Genomic DNA, 19,808 nt, shown 5'->3' on the forward strand with positions numbered 1-19,808 from the left:
AAGATACTGAGTTTTCAGATGGTCCTGTAGACCTCCTTACCTGCTGTTTTTTTGGTGGAATCCTGTTTCTACAAAAAGAAAACCCCATAGATGTAGACACACTAAAAAGGAAAACCCTGGAGATTGTTTTTAATCTTAGAATTTGTGGCACTTGTACTACGGTTTTTCTCGTAACAAAGCCGCTTCTCGTTGGAAATGTCTGTCTATGTGGTTCATGTTGCCCATGTCCACTTGGAGGTTATGCCTGAGTCTCATGGCTCAGGGAAAATATGACTCAGCATCTTTTGGTTGAGGGCAGCTTTGACCTCATTGTTTTCTGGTGTGGCACAGGGAGCAGCCTGGCCACGTGCGGGGAACGGCCCATGGCCTGTCCCTGTTCGAGCTGGCTGCTGCGAACGTTTCAAGAGGCATAGTATTCGCCAGGAGCACTCGGCTGTGAATCCAGACACGGAAGACAGTGGTTTTAATAGAATAAACCAAAATGTAGGATTTGCTCTCTCCGATATTCCGGAAAATCCCACTGCTTTAGGGCATAGACTTTTCCTGAAAATAGAAGGCTGTGTTTTTTAATGAGGTGCTGAGATCTTTGTAACAAAAGTGGGGGAGCAACTGTGCTCAGAGCCCTGAGGGCAGGATGTTCCCTCTGAGCTGTGGCCGGACTTCCCGCCTTCCCACCAGGCTCAAGGTTCAGCAGCCACCTTGGCCTCTGCCTCCCCCTCCCCTCCCCCTCCCTTCCCCTCCCCCTCCCTTCCCCTCTCCCCTCCCCCTCCCTTCCCCTCTCCCCTCCCCCTCCCCCTTCTCCTTCTTCCCTCTTCCGTTCTTCCCCTTCCCTCCTCCCTGCCTTCCTTCCCTCCCCCCTCTTCCTTCCTTCCATTACCTCCTCCCCCTCCCCCCTCCTCCCCTCCCCTCCCTTCTTTCCCCTTCTGCCCCCACTTCCTCCTCCTCCGTCCTCCCCATTTGTGCATCAGGGTCTTGCATATTTTGTTCTCCCTGCCTGGAAAGCTGTGTACTCAGCTGCCTACAGGGCTGCTTCCTTTCCTCTTCTCCTTCAGGGCAGAGTCCATTTCCCCCACCCCACCCCTGCCTCCTGGTTGTGTTCCTAGCGCGGAGGCTCCCTGACCGGCTCTTGCTCATTCGACCGCTCGCCAACCCGGCGCACGGTGCGGGGCTGCCGTGGAAGGGGTGTTCTCCATTCATCCGACTTTATCTGCAGTAATTCCACAGCTTAGCAGTTCGGGTTAACTTTGAACTTTATTTTTTTTTCTGTTTCAGAGACTTGATATTCTTTAAACGTACTTTTTAATTAAATGCGACCTAGACAGCTTCTCCCTCCTCAGCCTCTTCTGTGAGTAAAGAGGTTCATGTGGGGGAAATTGACTAGGATTAGGCTTCGTTTCCCTCTGCTGCGTGTTCCTTATTCCTGTAACTACAAAGAGGTGTCATCTGAAGTGTTTGCCTTTCTGCCTCTGAAGCTACCTGGCGCCCGTTGGTTGGTGACTTCTGCATAAATCCTCTTTTGACTCAGTGTCTTCACCTCCAGCCACCTAAAACCAGCCTGGGAAACGTTCAGTTGAGAACACTACTGTAAAGTCTCAAGGAAGTGCTTGAGGGAAGGAGTGTTCTAGTTCATTTTTGCTTAACAGAGCACAACCAGTGTTTTTGTTAGGAGGAGGCAGCATTATGTAAAAGAAAGATTATCAACTTTGGATGAAGACATTCCATGATTTAAAGCTTTTCTCTATCACTTGAAACCATGGGACTTAGGGCCTCAATTTTCTCATCTGTAAAAGAGGGATAACAATCATTATCTTACTGGGTTGTCACTGTATTAAATGGGCAACATGTGTAAATCATTTACCAAGATGTTTTGTGGCTACATGGCAGCTTGGCAAAATAGAATTCTTTTCTCTACTTTTGTTTTCGTTCTTGGAACTGAGGCCTTATTCGTTGGTATATGGCATTTTAAAAATGTTTTGTTAATGTAGGACGTTGAAGCAGCAGGTAATAGTAGCGTTGGCTCTTAATTTTAGAATATTTATGATAAATTAATCATTGAGTATTTGATGTTTATTATATCTCAGATATTATGCAAATAACAGAAATAAAGAGTTTGTTTCATTTTTTTAAAATGCTTAGATATTCTTTGCATCTTCTAAAAATTGAACTTGGAAAACCTTTTGGTAGAAAAGCCATCATGGCAGGTAAAAAATGTCGAAGTCCATCTGTTGACCTCTTCTTGCTTACAAAAGGAGCAAAAAACCCACTCAAAAGCAGTAAAAGAGGAAGAGACTTAGGTCCACAATGACAAAAAGAAAGGGAGAGGAGCCAGTACCAGTGAAGGATGAGAACAAACACCCGGAAAGCGAATCTCAGAGGGAGGCATCACAACCACTTGGGGAGAGGGCCTGAGCCTGAGGACACTTGGGGCAGACTTGGTCATGGAGGGGCTGGTTATGACAGAGAGCTAAAAACAGGGGGAGCCATTGCTAGTTTGTATAAAGAACAGTCTATGTTGTAATCCCAGCTACTCAGGAGGCTGAGGCAGGAGAATCACTTGAGCTTCGGAGGCAGAGTTTGCAGTGAGCTGAGATTGTGCCACTGCACTCCAGCCTGGGTGACAAAGTGAGACTATGTCTCAAAAACAAACAACAAAAACAGTCTACTTGTAACCCCTCAAACTGTAAGCAGAATACTTAAGCTAGATTAAAAAGGTAGATGAACAGACAAACAGAAAGTTATAAATAATGAACAGCCCCAGAGAAAAGACATCCACACTCGGGGATTTAGCGTCCCTTCGGAATAATAGTGAGTGTTTCACTTTATTAAAGTGAAGTCGTCAGTTGACATCTCCTGGTTCATTCATATGTATAAAAGGACACAGGGATCATTTGAAGAAAGCCCTTCCTATAAAAAGTATATCAAATTAACAAAGAGGGAGAAAAAAGATCCCAGAGGAACACAAAACAGAACTTCAGAAAGTTTTTATACTCTCTGAGACATTTAGAAATGTATTTCACCCATGAAACAAGAACAGGATGCAATGAAAAATGAACAGAGGACAAAAAGTTAGTATTGGGAGTCACAATATGGTTACTGAAATAAACATCCAAAAGACCAGTTAGAAGATAAAGTTGAGGGCCAGGCTCGGTGGGTCACACCTGTAATCCTAGCACTTCGGGAGGCCAAGGTGGGCGGATCACGAACGAAGTCAGGAGATCGAGACCATCCTGGCTAAGATGGTGAAACCCCGTCTCTACTAAAAATACAAAAAATAAGCCAGGCGTGATGGCAGGAGCCTGTAGTCCCAGCTACCCAGGAGGCTGAGGTAGGAGAATGGCGTGAACCTGGGGAGTGGAGCTTGCAGTGAGCTGAGATCGTGCCACTGCACTCCAGCCTGGGCAACAGAGCAAGACTCCGTCTCAAAAAAAAAAAAAAAAAAAAAAAGATAAAGTTTGAGGTGCTCTTTCCAAAATTAAAAAAAGGAAAATATTGGAAAAAAGTAAGAAGCATGTGAATCAGTCCAGAGTCCTAAAATCCAACCAATAAGAGCCCTAGAAAGAAAAAACACAGAAAACAGAGGGGAGAAAATTATGAAGGAACTAACGCTATCAGGTGTGCATGTCTAGAGTGAAAGGACCTTTCAGTTACCTGGCACAATGTATAAACCCCCCTACATTTAGATACGTTTTATTTTATTTATTTTTTTTAGACAAGGTCTTGCTCTGTTGCCCAGGCTGGAGTGCAGTGGTATGATCATAGCTCACTGCAAACTCTGCCTCCGAAGTTGAGCAGCCTCAACCTCCTGGGCTCAAGTGATCCTCCCACCTCAGCCTCCCAAGTAGATGGGACCACAGGCACAGACCACTAAACCTGGCTAATAAAAAAATTATTTTTGTAGACATGGGGTTTCACTATGTTGTCCAGGCTGGTCTCAAACTCCTGAATTGAAGTGATCCTCCCACCTCAGCCTCCTGAGTAGCTGGGACTACATGCATGTGCCACCACACCTGCTAATTTTTTTTTTTTTCTTGGATAGAGACAGGGTTTTGCCATATTGCCTAGGCTCATCTCAAACTCTTGGGCTCAAGAGAGCCACTCACCTTGGCCTCCCAAAGTGCTGGGATTACAGATGTAAGCCACTAAGCCTTGCCAAAAATCATTTTTTACCTCATTCAAGAACTTTGAAAACTTACTTTCTCTTAAGTTATTTAAGGATACTCTAGCTAAGTGAGGACATATGCCAAGAATAAGGAGACAGTGAGGTCCAGGGAACGGCAGGTGTTACCCAAGAATGCAGCGGAGGAGAGTCTCAGAGTGACGAGTCCACACCAAAGAGGAAAGGGAGAGAGTCTTACAGTGACGAGTCCACACCAAACAGGAAAGGGAGAGAGTCTTACAGTGACGAGTCCACACCAAACAGGAAAGGGAGAGAGTCTTACAGTGACGAGTCCACACCAAACAGGAAAGGGAATGTGTGTTTAAAGGGAGCTGGGTAGATTGCCTTCATGTGGGTAAAAGAGAACAGTACAAAAGGCTTTAAACAGAAGGCAGCCGTTTTTGCCACTCTCACACCAGAGGCATGCTTTTCTCTATTTAGCCCTTTGTGCTAATATTTAACTCCGTGTGTTAACAATATGTGTCTATTGCTAGTTCTTGATTTGCCAATTTTAGACGTTACCTGTTGACCTTCTGCTGTGATGGATGAGCTTTTTACCTCATGCCTCTTCACACATCCTTCTCAAAATATAGTCCAAACAGTATGTGTAGGCCTTTTGTTATTTACCATTGTAACTCTAAGATATATACATGAGCATGCATGCATGCACACACACACACGAGTTTCTTTATTTCTTGTAAACTGGAAACAGTAGCTTTTCACTCCCTGTTGTGTAATGAGAAGCCACCCTCATCCCCAATTCTCTTCTGCTCTTCCACCTCACTCCGTCTTCTGCAGTTTCATATCATCCAGGTTAAAAACATTTACATTCTGTTTCCTAGGCACAATTACATCTGGCATTTCAGACTATGGATTAATTCTAAAGTTGAAATAAATATACACTGTTTATATTATATTTACTATGTAAAGATTATCTACTGCACAGCTAGACAGTATAGAGAGATTATATTTCTTTCTTCTACAGATTTTTTTCACCGGGATTTCTAATTGCCTTTCCTTTTAAAAAGAAGTATTTGCGTGTGTGTGTGTGTGTGTGTGTGTGTGTGTGTGTGTGTGTATTTTTTTGTAAACATGGGGTTTCACTATGTATATCTTTTAAAAATACATATATATCTATATATGTATCTATATCTGTTGCTTAAAAATATCTGTATCTATATATCTTTTTAAAATATACACATATATATTTTTATATATATTTAAATTACACAGGTAAATAACAGAAGAAGTAAAAATCCTGTTTGAGAGTATCATGAAGTGGTGTGAGCTAAAAGCTCATCTGTTGTAGCAGAAAGTCAATAGATAATGTCTAAAATTGGCTAAAAACAAGACATAGCAATAGATGCCTATAATTTAAAGACATGGAGCTCAAAACTAAGATAAAACACTAACAGATTTAGGGGAGATTGCCTTAGGGAGAGGGGGTATGGTTTTGTTTCATTTTAAGCCTCTCCGTAATGTTCTTTTTAATTTATGTGCACATATGAATTTGACTGAAATTTAAAACAGTTTTTTAAAGGAAGAAAATATACCAGGATCATGTACTACAATGAGCACTGTCCTTGCTATTGGAATATCTGGATTCAGGTCACGTAATATTCTACTGAAATGTTTTTGTGCAGTCTCAACAGAAAATGCATAGCTTTGCCATCAGAAGACCTGTATAACCTTGACCTTGCTGTGGTGGTTTCCATAAGTCAGATTCACCTTGCAGGTGACCTTGTGTGTGTATCACCATTGCTTTTTTTTTTTTTTTTTTTTTGAGACGGAGTCTCGCTCTGTCACCCAGGCTGGACTGCAGTGATGCCATCTCGGCTCACTGCAACCTCCACCTCCCGGGTTCCAGCGATTCTCCTGCCTCAGTCTCCCGAGTAGCTGGGACTATAAGCATGTGCCACCACGCCCAGCTAATTTGTTTTTTTGTATTTTTAGTAGAGATGGGGTTTCACCGTGTTAGCCAGGATGGTCTCGATCTCCTGACCTGGTGATCCACCCGTCTCGGCCTCCCAAAGTGCTGGGATGACAGGCGTGAGCCACCGCGCCCGGCCACCACTGCTCTTTTAAGGCTGTAGGTGAATCAACACGAAGGACGGCTTCCTCCTCCTGTGGTGGAGCTGAGCCCCGTGATGGACGGGTGTGTGCGGTGCCTGCGGCACTTGGCCCTGCGGGGCTGCGAACTCAGCCTTGGGGCTCATCTGTCCACAGCACAGCCCCTTGGAGTCTGCCAGGAGCTGAGCCCCCACCAGTCTGGGGAGGAGGGACTCAGTGGCCCAAGGACCATTCTCCTCAGGCTCCTCCCCAGTCCTGAACTCAGGCTTCCTCATCTGCCACCGTGGCTGAGCAGTGATTAATGCCAAATTAGCACCCTGTTCAGTGACCTTTCAGCATTAGCCACTGCCTCCCTTCACTTCTCATAACTATTTGCAAATATTAGCTTCTCCGGCCGTTTCTCCTCATCAGCCACTTTCACAGATGACAGGCAGGCCGTTAGTCTGATTGGCATTCCATTCCTGTCCTTTGCCCCATCGTGAGTGCATCCGGACTCTGCCATCTTCTCAGAAATCTGATAACCAGCCCAGGAATCTTGGCAATTTTACAAAGCAAAGGCGTCAGCAGGAAGGTTTCCGGAGAAGCTTCGAGGGTCCGCTGCAGAGTTGGAGAGTCTAGAGATGGGGAAGGCTGCCTCAGCCCCCCAGGGACCCAGGGCTGGGTGAGAGTCACCCTCACATTATTCAATCAACATATAGATTTTAAAACATTCATTACTTGGCTCTGTCTACATCAGGCTTCTGTTTTTCTTTTAGAATTCACATGCACGTTTAATACAAAAATCTCATACTGCTTAGGCAGTGCAAGGCAGAGCACAGAGCTGTGGGAAATCAGAGCTGATGAGAAGCCCGTCCTCTCTTTCCCGTTGTTCTCTCTCGGCGGCCCTCACCCCACCGCCAGCCCGGCAGGCTAGAACCTTTCAGTTGCCAGAATCCTCCGCTGCCGCTCACGATGGTGGCGAGTCCCTTCAGCGTGAAGCCCAGATGAAGCGTTTTGCGTTTGCAGTCATTTCCATTTATTTTTATTTCCAGCCTCTTACATCTCCACCCTTTATTGAAATCCCTGTTCTAGAAATGTTGGATTGGTCTTCATTTTCTCTAAATAAACAGTAGTAAAGTGTACTGTGGGTAGTTTAATTTTGATGTTAAATGTATTTTAGAGAAAAGTGGCAAAAAATATGTCCTATTTTTTTTTCTCCCTTGTCACCAGAAGTACGAGCTAAATTATTTATAGTTTGATACTCAAAAAACATAGATTCAGGATATTTACTTTTCAGAAAGGAAAAAAGGATTGAAACTGCAGTAACAGAACTGAACACTTTGTTAATTGAATATATTGGCTCCAGGGAAGCATATTTGGACAGGAGTAAGAATGCCCACTGCTTTCCAGTGACACCCATGCCTAACGTAGTGGCTGATACATGAAATATTTGTGGAATTGAACAGATTTGGAAATAGCAGGTAGACTAGGTAACTCAGTAAGCAAACTCTTAAATCAATAAAAGAAAAATAAAGCCAGCAAGCATTTTGGAAAATGCCAAACAGTTTAAATAAAGCCCCTCAGCCACACAACACACAGAGCAGCAGCGTAAGGCCCGGTAACCATGCCCTGTAGGACAGGCTGTGGATTGTGCCTGAGGACACTGGCTGTGCTTGGACCCCATCTCATGTGGTCTGAGAAAGGCCAGGGACAGTGACCCTGCCCCAGGGCTTCTCATGGGAGTTCAGGTAGGGGCCATGAAATTTGGGTTTCCTATTAGCCTGGCTCTGACAATAGTCTTCATTTGTCATGCTCCGATCATCCCATCTTCTATCTGCCGTTTCACTTTCTGTGGTTTCCATTACCCTCCGTCAACCATGGTCCGAAAATAGGAGAGTACAGCACAGTAAGATATTTTGAGAGACAGAGAGGGACCACATTCGCATAACTTTCATTACATTATGTTATCATTGTTCTGTTTCATTATTAGTTGTAGTCAGTCTCTTAGTGTGCCTAATTTACACATTTATGACAGGTGTGTATGCAGAGGGAGAAAGTTTGAACAGATGCCCTTCCACTCACAATGGGGTTATGTTCCAATAAACCCACCGGAAGTTGAAAATATCGGAAGTCAAAACGCGCTTTTGTAGCCCCGTTGTAAGTTGAGGACTGGACTGAATGTGTATGGCTTTTGCACCATCATAAAGTTGAAAAGTCCTGTGTGGAGCCATCATACATCAGGGACAATTTGTATCTGTAGGGATTGGTACTCTCTTTGGTTTTAGGTATCCCCAGGGGTCTTGGAACGTGTCCCCTCAGATAACGGCGGGGGGTGCTCCTGTACTTAGAGTTTCATGGACATTTCTCTTTTCTCTGCCACAGGAGATGTTGGCACACCTGAAACCATGGCCCCCACCATTGTGGTTCCCCCGGGCAACAGAAGTGTGGTGGCTGGATCCAGTGAGACCACCTTGGAATGCATAGCCAGTGCCAGGTACGAGGCGCGTCTCCTGTGAGACTCTAGTAAATATTCCACGACCTGTGACAAGCCGACGATAGAAGGATACACTGGAGCGTGAGGTTCAGCCTTCTAGCGACAGTGGTCTTGTTTGGCCAGGTGGGCCGTGAATACGAGATATGGATAGATAAGGAAATGGACACACTGATGTCTTCCAGAGTCCCCCACTGCAACAGGGCGGTGCTTTCAATGCAGCTCTGGGTGGTAGTGGGGGGCTCCTCTGAGATCCTCTCTAGGGAAGAGAGAGGAGTTGAGGCAGAGGAAAAAGTTCATTGCTCTTCTCCTCTTAGTCAGCCAAGGTGTTCTCTGCCTACTTAGCGGTCGCTCCAGAATCAAGCTCGGATGATCTCGCCTTCCATGTCATTGTGTCCCCTCACAGTATTTATTTTAAACATTCATTTCCTGAGCAAATGGGATCATTAGCACTTATGGTCCATTGCTGCGGCAATTAGATATCCTTGCTTAATAGCCCTTGAGCAGAATGCATCGTCGGTGGGTGCTGGGAGGGAGTAGAGTTACATCTAGATTGATTTTTCAGTGTCCGTTGTTCAACCCGCCATGCACCCTGGTAGCATTAGCTTCGTCCAGCCTGTGCCGAGTGCCTGAGATGATGACCGTTGCCACCTCCCTGAGTCACAATCGTCGTCATGAATGCCTTTCATTCCCACAGGCCTGTGGAGGACCTGAGTGTGACCTGGAAGAGGAATGGAGTGAGAATCACCAGTGGCCTCCACAGCTTTGGAAGACGCCTCACCATCAGCAACCCGACGTCCGCGGACACCGGGCCGTACGTCTGCGAGGCGGCGCTGCGGGGGAGCGCCTTTGAACCGGCCAGGGCGACGGCCTTTCTTTTCATCATAGGTAATGCACGAGCCTCTAAGTGGTGTTGCCAGCATCTCAGATAGCATCCGACACTGACTCTTCCGCAGAAACAAAATAGCGTATTTCAGTGGCTTTATTTGTAACTCGGCAAATGAAGGTGAGGTTGAGTTTACCTTCCAAATCCTTCCTAGCCTTCTTTCCCAAGAATATAAGTCCATTAAATCCAAAGTGTTGATGTTCTCAATCCTTCCAAGAAATGTCCTTCTGAATACTCCAGTCACAAAGCTCGGGAAATAGAGCGGTGAAACCCCTGTCATATAGATCCCTCTCCTATTCTAGCTTTAGGCTGCTGAGCTTTTCTGTAACTCTTATTTGGCTATCGTGATCGGTGTTCAGAAACTATTCTATTATTGCTGTCCAGGCATGGTGGCTTATGCCTGTAATCCCAGCACTTTGGGAGGCCAACGTGGGCGGATCACTTGAGGCCAGGAGTTCGAGACCAGCCTGGCCAACATGGTGAAGCCCCGCCCATCTCTACTAAAAATACAAACATCAGCTGGGCGCAGTGGCAGGCGCCTATGATCCCAGCCACTCAGGAGGCGGAGGCACGAGAATCACTTGAACCCAGGAGGCAGAGGTTGCAGTGAGCCAAGATCGCATCATTGCAACCCAATCTGGGCCGCAGGAGCAAAACTCCAACTCAAAAAAAAAAAATTATTAATTTAGAAATTATTCTATTAATTATTAATTTAGCTGTTATTTTTTGACCTAGCAGAAAATGTAAAACTATCGGATGTTACCTTTTGTTAAACTTAAAAAAAAAAAGAGAACAGAGATGCTTCCTCAAACTGGGCGACATATTATCCCTGAACCAAGGAGAAAGAGAACATAAGATTAAGTACCCTGGAGTTGCCCAGCTCTAAATGCTGGGAACTATTAGTGTTTAGGGAGTGTGCATGGTACAGTGGCTAAGAAAATACAAAACCTATTATCAGTTTATGATGAGGTTAAGTTGTGAGGCAGGTGACTTTATTTCTCTCATTTTTCCAGCTACTGTCATGCATTTATTCTTCATAAGTGGCCGTGATGACTATGAGAGCAGCCTGTGTTCCGCAGTGGTAGCCGCTGTTGATAAGACGTAGCCTTAGAGGCTGCCTCTAGGAAGGAGAATCTTGACTTCCTCTCTCCTCTTTGGGAATAAGGGGAATTGAGAACAGGAAAATTCAAATAAGAAAACCCTCAGAGAGCCCCTTAAATAAAAAAATTTGCAATCTGCCACTTTGCAAAATAAGGAAAAAAAAAAAGCTTGTGTTTTCCTATGAAATTAGCAAGAAAAGGAATACTGCACAAAAGGTGGTTTACCTTGATCACGTCCCATTCCTTTAATCATTAGGAAATGACTCCGTGCCCTGACCTTGACTCTTCTAAATACAATGCAGTGCAAACCTGTCGGTCCCTCTGAAAGAAGCGAAAGGCTGTTAAAAGCATCCGAGGAAGCCGGCTTTGAGTCACCAATCACTGTTGATTCTACATGAGAGGCCTGAGCTGGTATTGCTACCTTCCCCATCCATGCTTCCACTACAGATGTAAATATCACATCCTATTCTCCGCAAAGACTTTTTCATCAAGGTTGATCTATAGTTCTAGGAGCACAGCACATTATAGATTGAGCCAAAATTAAAATTTGCGACGTGTAAATCTCTAGTAGACAGAACTATACCGTGTTCAAACATTTTAAGGTAATTTAAACAAGAGAAGAAATTTATCTCCCTTTAAACGAGAATGTTTGTTTCGATCATCATTCCTTTTTAAAATATTTAAATCTATCTTAAGAACTTTGGTTTTGCATTTATATCTGATTGTTTTTGTGTTCTCTCGAGTTAGCACCTCTCCGTGTTCTGACTTTTAAAGGTACACGAACACACTTCACTTCTTTATGATGTTGATTTAAATCCCCTTTTATTCATAAGAATTTGCTGTAGCAGGTAGGATTTTTGTGGTTGGCACATGCTGCAAAAACCCTGAAGAGAGTGTCTGTGTCAATTCTGAGGGATTTGGATGAGATTATAATCCCACGCCCTGTGGCCAGAGCATTACTGGTTTCACGGGGCTGTCACCATGTACCTGTCAAAAGAGCCACCCTTAGGAGCACACAGGCCAAAGGGAGAGAAACAAATGGGCTCCTATTACTTGTATTTTATACTGATGACACAGGACAGGCTAGTTGTGCTGTTTGCCCCACCTGCCTGTCTATGTTGCTTAATTTCTGTGGCTTGAATGGGAGCACAGAGGTCGGCTTCCAGGCACCACCCCGCCACTGGCTGCCCAGTCCTGTGGAGCAGCCCCTCTACGCCCTCCACCCTCCCCTCCTGCCTCCCCTCTACACCCTCCGCCCTCCCCTCCTGCCTCCCCTCTACACCCTCCCCTCCCGCCTCCCCTGTACGCCCTCCACCCTCCCCTCCCGCCTCCCCTCTACACCCTCCCTTCCCCTCCTGCCTCCCCTCTACGCCCTCCACCCTGCCCCCTCCCCTCCTGCTTCACCTCTACACCCTCCTCTCCCCTCCCACCTCCCCTCTACAACCTCCCCTCTACACCCTCCCTTCCCGCCTCCCCTCTACACTCTCCGCCCTCCGTTCCCACCTCCCCTCTACACCTTCCCCTCTGGCCTCCCCTCTACACCCTCCGCTTCCGTCCCACCTCCCCTCTACACCCTCCCTTCCCGCCTCTCCTCTACACTCCCCGCCCTCCCCTCCCCTCCCACCTCCCCTCTACACCCTCCACCCTCCCCTCCTGCCTCCCCTCTACGCCCTCCACCCTCCCCCCCTGCTTCCCCTCTATGCCCTCTCCTCCCCTCCCACCTCCCCTCTATGCCCTCCCCTCCCGCCTCCCCTCTACACTCTCCACCCTCCCCTCCCGCCTCCCCTCTACACTCTCCACCCTCCCCTCCCGCCTCCCCTCTACACCCTCCCCTCCCGCCTCCCCTCTATGCCCTCTGCCCTCCCCTCCCACCTCCCCTCCCGCCTCCCCTCTATGCTCTCAGCCCTCCCCTCCTGCTTCCCCTCTATACCCTCCCCTCCCACCTCCCCTCTATGCCCTCCCCTCCCTTCACCTCCTGCCTCCCCTCCCCTCCTACATCCCCTCTACACCCTCCCCTCCCCTCCCACTTCTCCTCTAAACCCTCCACCCTCCCCTCCCGCTTCCCCTCTACACTTTCTGCTATCCCCTCCCGCTTCCCCCACACCACATACAACCCGACACACTCCACGCCATAGCTGTTACCAGAACACAGGGAGGCAGCGGCCAAGCAGGGCCCCCACCTTTCCCGCTTCCATGTGTGACTTCCAACTGCAGGTGCCCCCATGTCCTTCCTGGCAGTGTCCTCAGCCTGGAGCCAGCTTTGCCCCCTGCAGCAGGCAGAAGTGCTGGGGACTGACACCCCCAGGAATAGTCTCACCCAGCATCTGAGGGGAGCTGGTGAGTGGATACCCAGGCCCTTAGCTACCTGTCCTCATGAGGTTGTGTTCTATACTGGCTCCCAGAGTGTCCCCGGGCATGAGGCTGCAGCCTCCTGCCCTGGGAGCTGGTGGATAACAGGCTCTTTGCGGCCAACCCCACACTCTCCCAGTGGGGTTTCCCTCACCACCCAAGAAACTGTCAGCAACAAACCTGTCTCAGGTCCTGCTTCATGGGGGAAGCCAACCCAAGCCTGGGTCGTGTTCCTACAGATCCCTGTGTCCCTGCTAATGCCTGTGCCTGGGAGGAATGTGCCTCCAGCCCCAGTGCCATCTCAACTGGTTGGTGAGGGCTGTGCATCCATGATCCACCTGGTTGGCGAGGGCTGCGTGTCTGCGACTCCCCTGATTGGTGAGAGCTGTGTATCCACGACTCGCCTCAAGCATCCCCTCTGCTGTGCAGCCCTTGGATGCTTCGCCCCGGGGGAGACTACTGCGGTCTCAGCCGGGCCCTTGCGGCCTTGGGCACGTGCTGGGGGCAGCGCTGCATGATGTAAAACAGAGTGGGCTCTGGGGACACAGCGGGGGCAGCATAGCATGACGTAAAACAGTGCGGGCTCTGGAGTCAGAAACAGGGTCTAGTTCTCACTGCACCATTCATGGGCTTGAATGAGTGTTGGCCTCAGTTTCCACATCCATAAAATGGAGGAGATGGCTGTAGATGGTGCCAGCTCATATTGTGAAGGTTAAATGCAAAAACGTCTGTCACAGAGGCTCTGAAATAGTGGCTTTAGTTGCTGTTGGCATAACTCTGTTATCCTATATGTCCCATTGTACTAGCTATTTAGCAATAATCAGTTATGTGACACACATTTTTCATGTTTACCGTCTCTGGAATCAGGATGTGCCTCACCACCTATGAAACCATTTTTTTTTTCCTTGGGGCTAAGACAAGGATGCCCCTTACCTCTGACTGCAGCACCTTAGTGCCTGTGAGATGCATCTTCCCTCCGAGCCACGCCTTCCACACGGTCTCCTCATCACACACGAAGCCGACTGCTCCCACATGTGCCCTGCTCCTGCTGAGCACGATGGCTCGGAAACTCGGACAGCAAGTTTTCACTGGGATGGACTCTTACCTGGTGGGGCATCTGCTGCCAGCCCCTTCAAGTTGTTCGTGGAGTTCAGTGCTTGTGGCTTGGGGACTGGCTCCTGGCCAGGGGTCCCCTCAGGTTCCAGAGTCCCCTGCATCCCTGGCTCATCTCCAGAGCCAGCAGCTGCGGCTGAGTTCTTGTCACACATGGAAGCTCTCTGCTGTCCCCTGTGCCTCCAGCTGCAGAAAGTCCTCTCGTTTTAGGGGCTCACATGATTAAATTGGGCCCACCCAGCGAATCCAAGAAAGTCTCCCTATTTTAAGGTGGGATACCTAATCCCACCTGCAGAGTCCCTCTTGCCAAGTGAGACAGCATATTCATAGGTTCCAGGGGTGTGGGTGTGGACACCTCCAGGAACCGTTCTGTCCACCTCGGTGGACTAGCGTGCAGTGCAGGCCAGCCGAGGGCATGCATACATGCTGCTCCCTGAGAGGGGCGACCTGGAAGGAACAGGGAGGCAGCACAGGAAACATCTTTGGGTCTTGCAGTGATCCCTACACAGAAGAAGCTTTGCAACTCAGAAGCCAAAACCCAGCAGCACTGGGGATGGGAGAGCAGGAAAAATGCATGGTGTTGTGGGGGGGGCCTTCTCCACTGCGGTTGCCTCCATCGGGCCTGAGCCTGCACTTTGTCACACTGGCATTTTGGAGAGTGAGGTCATTTGACAGAGGCCCTTGGTTTGGGGGCAGTCTGGGAGGTCTCCCCACCTCCTCTCCTGAGACTGGGGAGCTAGAAGCTTGCGCTGCCCCTGGAGGCAGCTGCCATGGGCTCTGGGCCATGTGGAAGGCGGAAAATCTGTGCTGGCCTTTTCCTAACACCCTGACTTCACACAGGGCATGAGAACCTTTCCCTGATGTCTTCATATTGTTTCAAAAGAGGGAGAAGTGTTTGTTTCCATCCCCTGTTTTGTTGGCTGCAGTCAGGATCAATTTTCAGAAGTCCAGGGTGGACCCATGTTGGCAGAGTACCCTTTCTAGACAGAGTTGCCACTGATTGGCTAAGACATGCCCTCGCCCTCTTGCCCTCTGAAGAGTAAGTGGTTGAGAGTCTATGCAGAGGATGACTCATTTACAATGGGTTTTCCCCAGTGTTTAACTCACGGGCTTTTCACGGTCCATAGGCTTGGCATTTCCTCCGCTTCTTTGCCTTAGAGCAGACTGTGTGTAAAACCGTAGCTGGAAATGGGGAGAAACTCCATCTGAGCAGCCGCTGGGTTAGAATACTAGGAAGGGTTGGCAGGGAGAGAACTCGTACCCTTACACGGTTCGGAAGTACTAAGGGAACCTCAGAGGCCACGCAGGGCGTGGGTAGCTCTGCACCTGCTCCCCAGGCACAGCTAGCTGGAAGGCTTTCCAGAACAAGCTAAGAGCATCCGCAATGAACAGCCAGATGTTTTCCACCCATGCCTAGCACTGAGCTACTAAAACTGCCCAGGACATTGGCCCCTGCAGGCGGTGGCAGGCTGCCCCCACTAGACCTTGCCCAGGCCACAGTACTATGGAGAGTGTGGAGTGGGATGAGTTTTCTCACCAGGTGGCATGCTGTGTGCCAAACACAGGTGGTCACTGGCTGGGGTGGAGAGAGGTCACCACTTGGAGAGGAGCAGCACCGTCTGGGCCTGGAGGTCCCCAGAGCCACGCACTTGCTCAGCCGAGCCAGCTTCGGGTCACTGTGTGGAGTGCCCTTCTCCCTGACCCCAGCGAGGTCCCTTCCTGGCACTCGAGGGAAGCCTCGGGGGACTGTACCAGGCGACAACGGTAATCAGTACCTTGGGGAAGGCACCCTGGGCCCGTAGGTGCTGATCATTCATATATATGGATTTTGTATCATGAAAGCACAGGTCATCTTGGGTGAATCTCAAGGGAATCATGAAGAGTGAAAAAAATAGTTGCAAAGGTTACACTCAATGACCTCCTTTCTATAATGTTCTTGAAATGACAAACCTACAGAAACAGAGAACGGATTAGTGGTTGTGAGGGATGGGGGTTTGGGGTGCTCCTGGTCATGGAAGGCAACACCCTTGTGCTGATGAACACGTGGACCTACACACGTAATAATGTTGCATGGGACGTGCATGTGCCCTCTTTTCACACGCACACCTGAGCGCAGGAAACACTGGCAAGAGCTGCATAAACTAGGTTGATTGTATCAGTAGCAGTATCCTGGTCGTGATGTTATGCTATCGTTTTTTGCAAGATGTTACCATTGCGGGAAGCCGAGTGAAGGGTCCACGAGCTCTTTCAGTGTTACAGTGTTACTTCTCACAACTGCACGGACTCGACAGTTTTCTAAAAAGAAAACGCTCAACTAAGAAGAGGAAAACTATAATCATAAGCAAATGTTGATGTCGAATGTATGTTTTTTTCCTTTTTCCCTTCCTTGCTTTTAATCAGATCATGACAGTAGATATTGACTTAGCTTCCCTGATGAATACGGGTCAGGACCTGCACACAAGGGCCCTGACAGCAGGCAGCTACTGTATGTATAGTTGGAATATAAATAATACTGCCTTCATGATTATTGATTGAGGAAACGTGATCAAATGGGGGATGTATGAGTTGTGCAATGAAGATGAGCTTGAAAAAGGTAGACATTAAATGCTGGCAATATTTCTTCAGGCTTGGTCTGTACACATGAAAATTTAAGTAGAGGAATCTGCTTCCTTCTGATGAATTTGCAGCCATCTCCTCAGCCAGGGTGGTTAATTCAGGCAGATTCTTTCTGCTTGAGTGGTGCAGGTAATCGCAGAAGTGAAACCTCACTTTGCCTCCTTCCAGAAACCTTCAGCCGCTTCCCCCTTAATCGTTTCTTTGAAATGCTTAGTTTTCATTTCTCTTTTTCATCTTTTAGGTCCCACCTTGTTTTAAAGATACAGTCAATATAGGAGGCATGCCAAGCTATCTTATCCACATTCAACACAATTATAATGAAAGTAAACCAGCTCTGGAAGACAGTTCCCAGAAATTAATTATCGCACAGAAAGTGAACACAACAGCCTTTTGTTATCATGATAATGAAATCACCACCACCTTAATACTTGACAAACTTGGCCATGCCTCTGTTGAATTTCTGCTGAATAAACTGGAAAAATATTGCAATTGGCTCTCCAAGGAAATTCATTGTTTAATACAACCACTGTTTTTTTCCTGTGGAACGGGCGAGTGGAGTATCTAGAGATTGCAAGTGCCTAGGAGTTTCCTTTGCTACTAAAGATAGATGAGCGCTCCCTTATATTTTTTCTCTTAGTTATTATTTGGTATTCCATTGAAGTATTAAATCTCTATTTTGGAGAAGAACTGGTAAGAATTTTAAAAATATGTTAATAGGCTGTTCCCCAATACAGGCTGCACACCTTCCTCAGGCACTTGACAAGCTTCACGAGCTCGTGTTTAGTTTAGATACTGAAGCAAACTAGCCCATAAAATATGGTGCTGTAAATATAAACCTTTATGAACCTCTTGGGGTAGTCCTTCTAAAATGTGAATTAAGATATTCCATGATTCAAGCCCATAAACTGAAAAGTAGCCATCACCCTGAGTAGTAATTTGCTTTCTGAAACCCCAGACTGTAAATTGCCTTTGGCCTGTGCTCACTGAGTTCTGAGTTTGTATGCACGATGCTAACTAATGATGAAATTTTCAAGAATGCTTTTTAAGAGGAGCCCAAACTGTTTTAGGTTATATGGTCTCTGACATATCCTTCTTTGGCTTAGGGGCTTTCTTTTATTTTCTTGTTTGAAGAGCCACCATATTTTACTGCTGAGCCTGAGAGTCGGATTTCAGCTGAAGTAGAAGAAACTGTGGACATCGGATGTCAAGCCATGGGTGAGTGCACAGTGGCTGCTGGACAAGGAGCAGTGACTGGGAGGAAGGGAAACAACCTTTTTCCATAGCAGAATTGCCATCATTCTAGGGAGACATTGAGTGTGATGGCGAAGAGCAGACTTCAGAGAGTAGATCGGTCTTGGGGCGGTGACCGTGGGTAAGGCATTTGACTTTGCCAAGCTTTTGCTTCCTCCCCTGCAAAACAGAGATGATACTATTTACCCAGCAGAGCAAAAAGGAAGCCCACATCTACCCCAGACAGAGAGGGGACTCCATCATATCCTGTGGACTCCCATTCCAAGGCCCTGACTCCACAAGTGTGTGACCCCCCGAGATTCGGGGCAGAAAATTCTTTCTCATCCATGGGGTGACTAGGACTGGTGACCACAGCCACTCTAGAAAGGGAGATGGGTGTACATGTATTTGTAGTAGGTACGTGAGGTACAAGGCAATTTTGTTCCACTGATGTATTGCACAGTGGTGAACCCAAAGCTGGGAGTGCGTCCGTCACTGGAGTGATGTACCCTGTACCCGTTAAGTAATTTCTCATCGCCCACCCCACACCCTTGTGAGTCCCCATTGTCTGTCCTTCCACACTCTGCATCCATGTGCATATGTGACTTAGCACCCACTTATTAGTGAGAACAGGCAGTCTTTGTCTTTCTGTGTCTGAGTTCTCTCACATAACTCAGTGGCCTCCGGTGCCATCCAGGTTGCTGCAAAAGACACCCTTTTATTCTTTTTTGTGGCCGAATAGTGTTTGAATAGGAAATGTTACCTTTTTTTTTTTTTGCCTTTTCAGCTCTGGGTCCCCTTTTCCTTTGCCATTCAGGTCATCCCAGCCCTCATCCCCATGCTTCAATTACAAGCTGCCCACTGTCACCGTCTCATGTTGGGCAGCACAGGTGATTACACAAAACCTTCTAGCAGAGACAGGCTTGTCAAGGCAGTTTCGTTAAGAAAACCTGTGTTTGTATTCTGGCAACTATCAGGAAACGAAAAGGATCTTTTCTCTTTTGTTTGTACCCATCCGTCCTAAGGATAGTATTTTCTCCTACTCCCTAAGAGCTCAGAGGGTAAGAATGACTACCAGTTTTGCAAATCTTCAAAACAGCTCCTAAAAGAGAGATGATTTTCACTGTACCACAGGAAAACCAAGCCCTGGAAAGCATGGTTAAGTACAGTGCCAAAGGCACTGGGCCACGTGATGAAATGGGATCCTTCTCTGGTGAAGTCATTGCCCAGTGTGTGGCCTGTGGGAGTTACTCATTAAATGCTGGGTACCTAACTTACCTAGGTCCACATGGTAATGGAGGCAGGACCCAAACGCAAATCTGTCAGCCACCAAAGCAGCCACCTGGCTCTTGCCAGAACACTAGCTTCCCCCAGGACCTGAAGCCCTGGACTTAGAACAAATGCCATTTGTCCATACCTGCAACTGTGTGGATGCCATTTCTTATTCCTGAAAATGGTGTGTCACCCTTCCAGTGCTGTGCCACCCTTCCGGTGCAGCGGCGTGTCACCCTTCCAGTCCTGGTGGTAGAGGGAAAGATCAGCCTCTGCCCACAGACCCCCTCCCGACCCGCTGTGCTTTGTAACCACTGCTCCTGGCCCGGGACTTGGTTCAGTAGGAGTTCTGGTCCTCGGCTCCTGACCAGCTCACAGCGGCTGCTGTCCACGGCTCTGTTCTGTTTCTGTTCTTCTCTGTTCCAGCTCTACTGATTCAGCATAGGGGAGGGGGAAAAAGTGTGAGAGAAGAGTAAGACCAATTTTACGTGGAATTATCTTTCTTACGGTGGTTTACGGTGGTTGCATCGTTCTTTCTTGTGTAGG

At 47.7% G+C, this 19,808-nt stretch overlaps 1 protein-coding gene across 4 annotated transcripts in view; it reads left to right on the top strand.

Moving 5' to 3' along the window:
- Positions 1-19,808, top strand: part of SDK1 (sidekick cell adhesion molecule 1) — a 963,741-nt gene that overhangs the window by 637,600 nt on the left and 306,333 nt on the right. For all 4 annotated transcript variants that reach the window (XM_034963556.4, XM_063605603.1, XM_063605604.1 and 1 more), the window contains 3 exons: positions 8,588-8,699; positions 9,394-9,584; positions 17,892-17,975. In XM_034963556.4, coding sequence (XP_034819447.2) covers positions 8,588-8,699; positions 9,394-9,584; positions 17,892-17,975 — 387 coding nt within the window. The remainder of the gene's footprint in view (positions 1-8,587; positions 8,700-9,393; positions 9,585-17,891; positions 17,976-19,808) is intronic.

This window comes from Pan paniscus, chromosome 6 (genome assembly GCF_029289425.2).
Source record: "Pan paniscus chromosome 6, NHGRI_mPanPan1-v2.0_pri, whole genome shotgun sequence".
Classification (NCBI taxonomy): domain Eukaryota; kingdom Metazoa; phylum Chordata; class Mammalia; order Primates; family Hominidae; genus Pan; species Pan paniscus.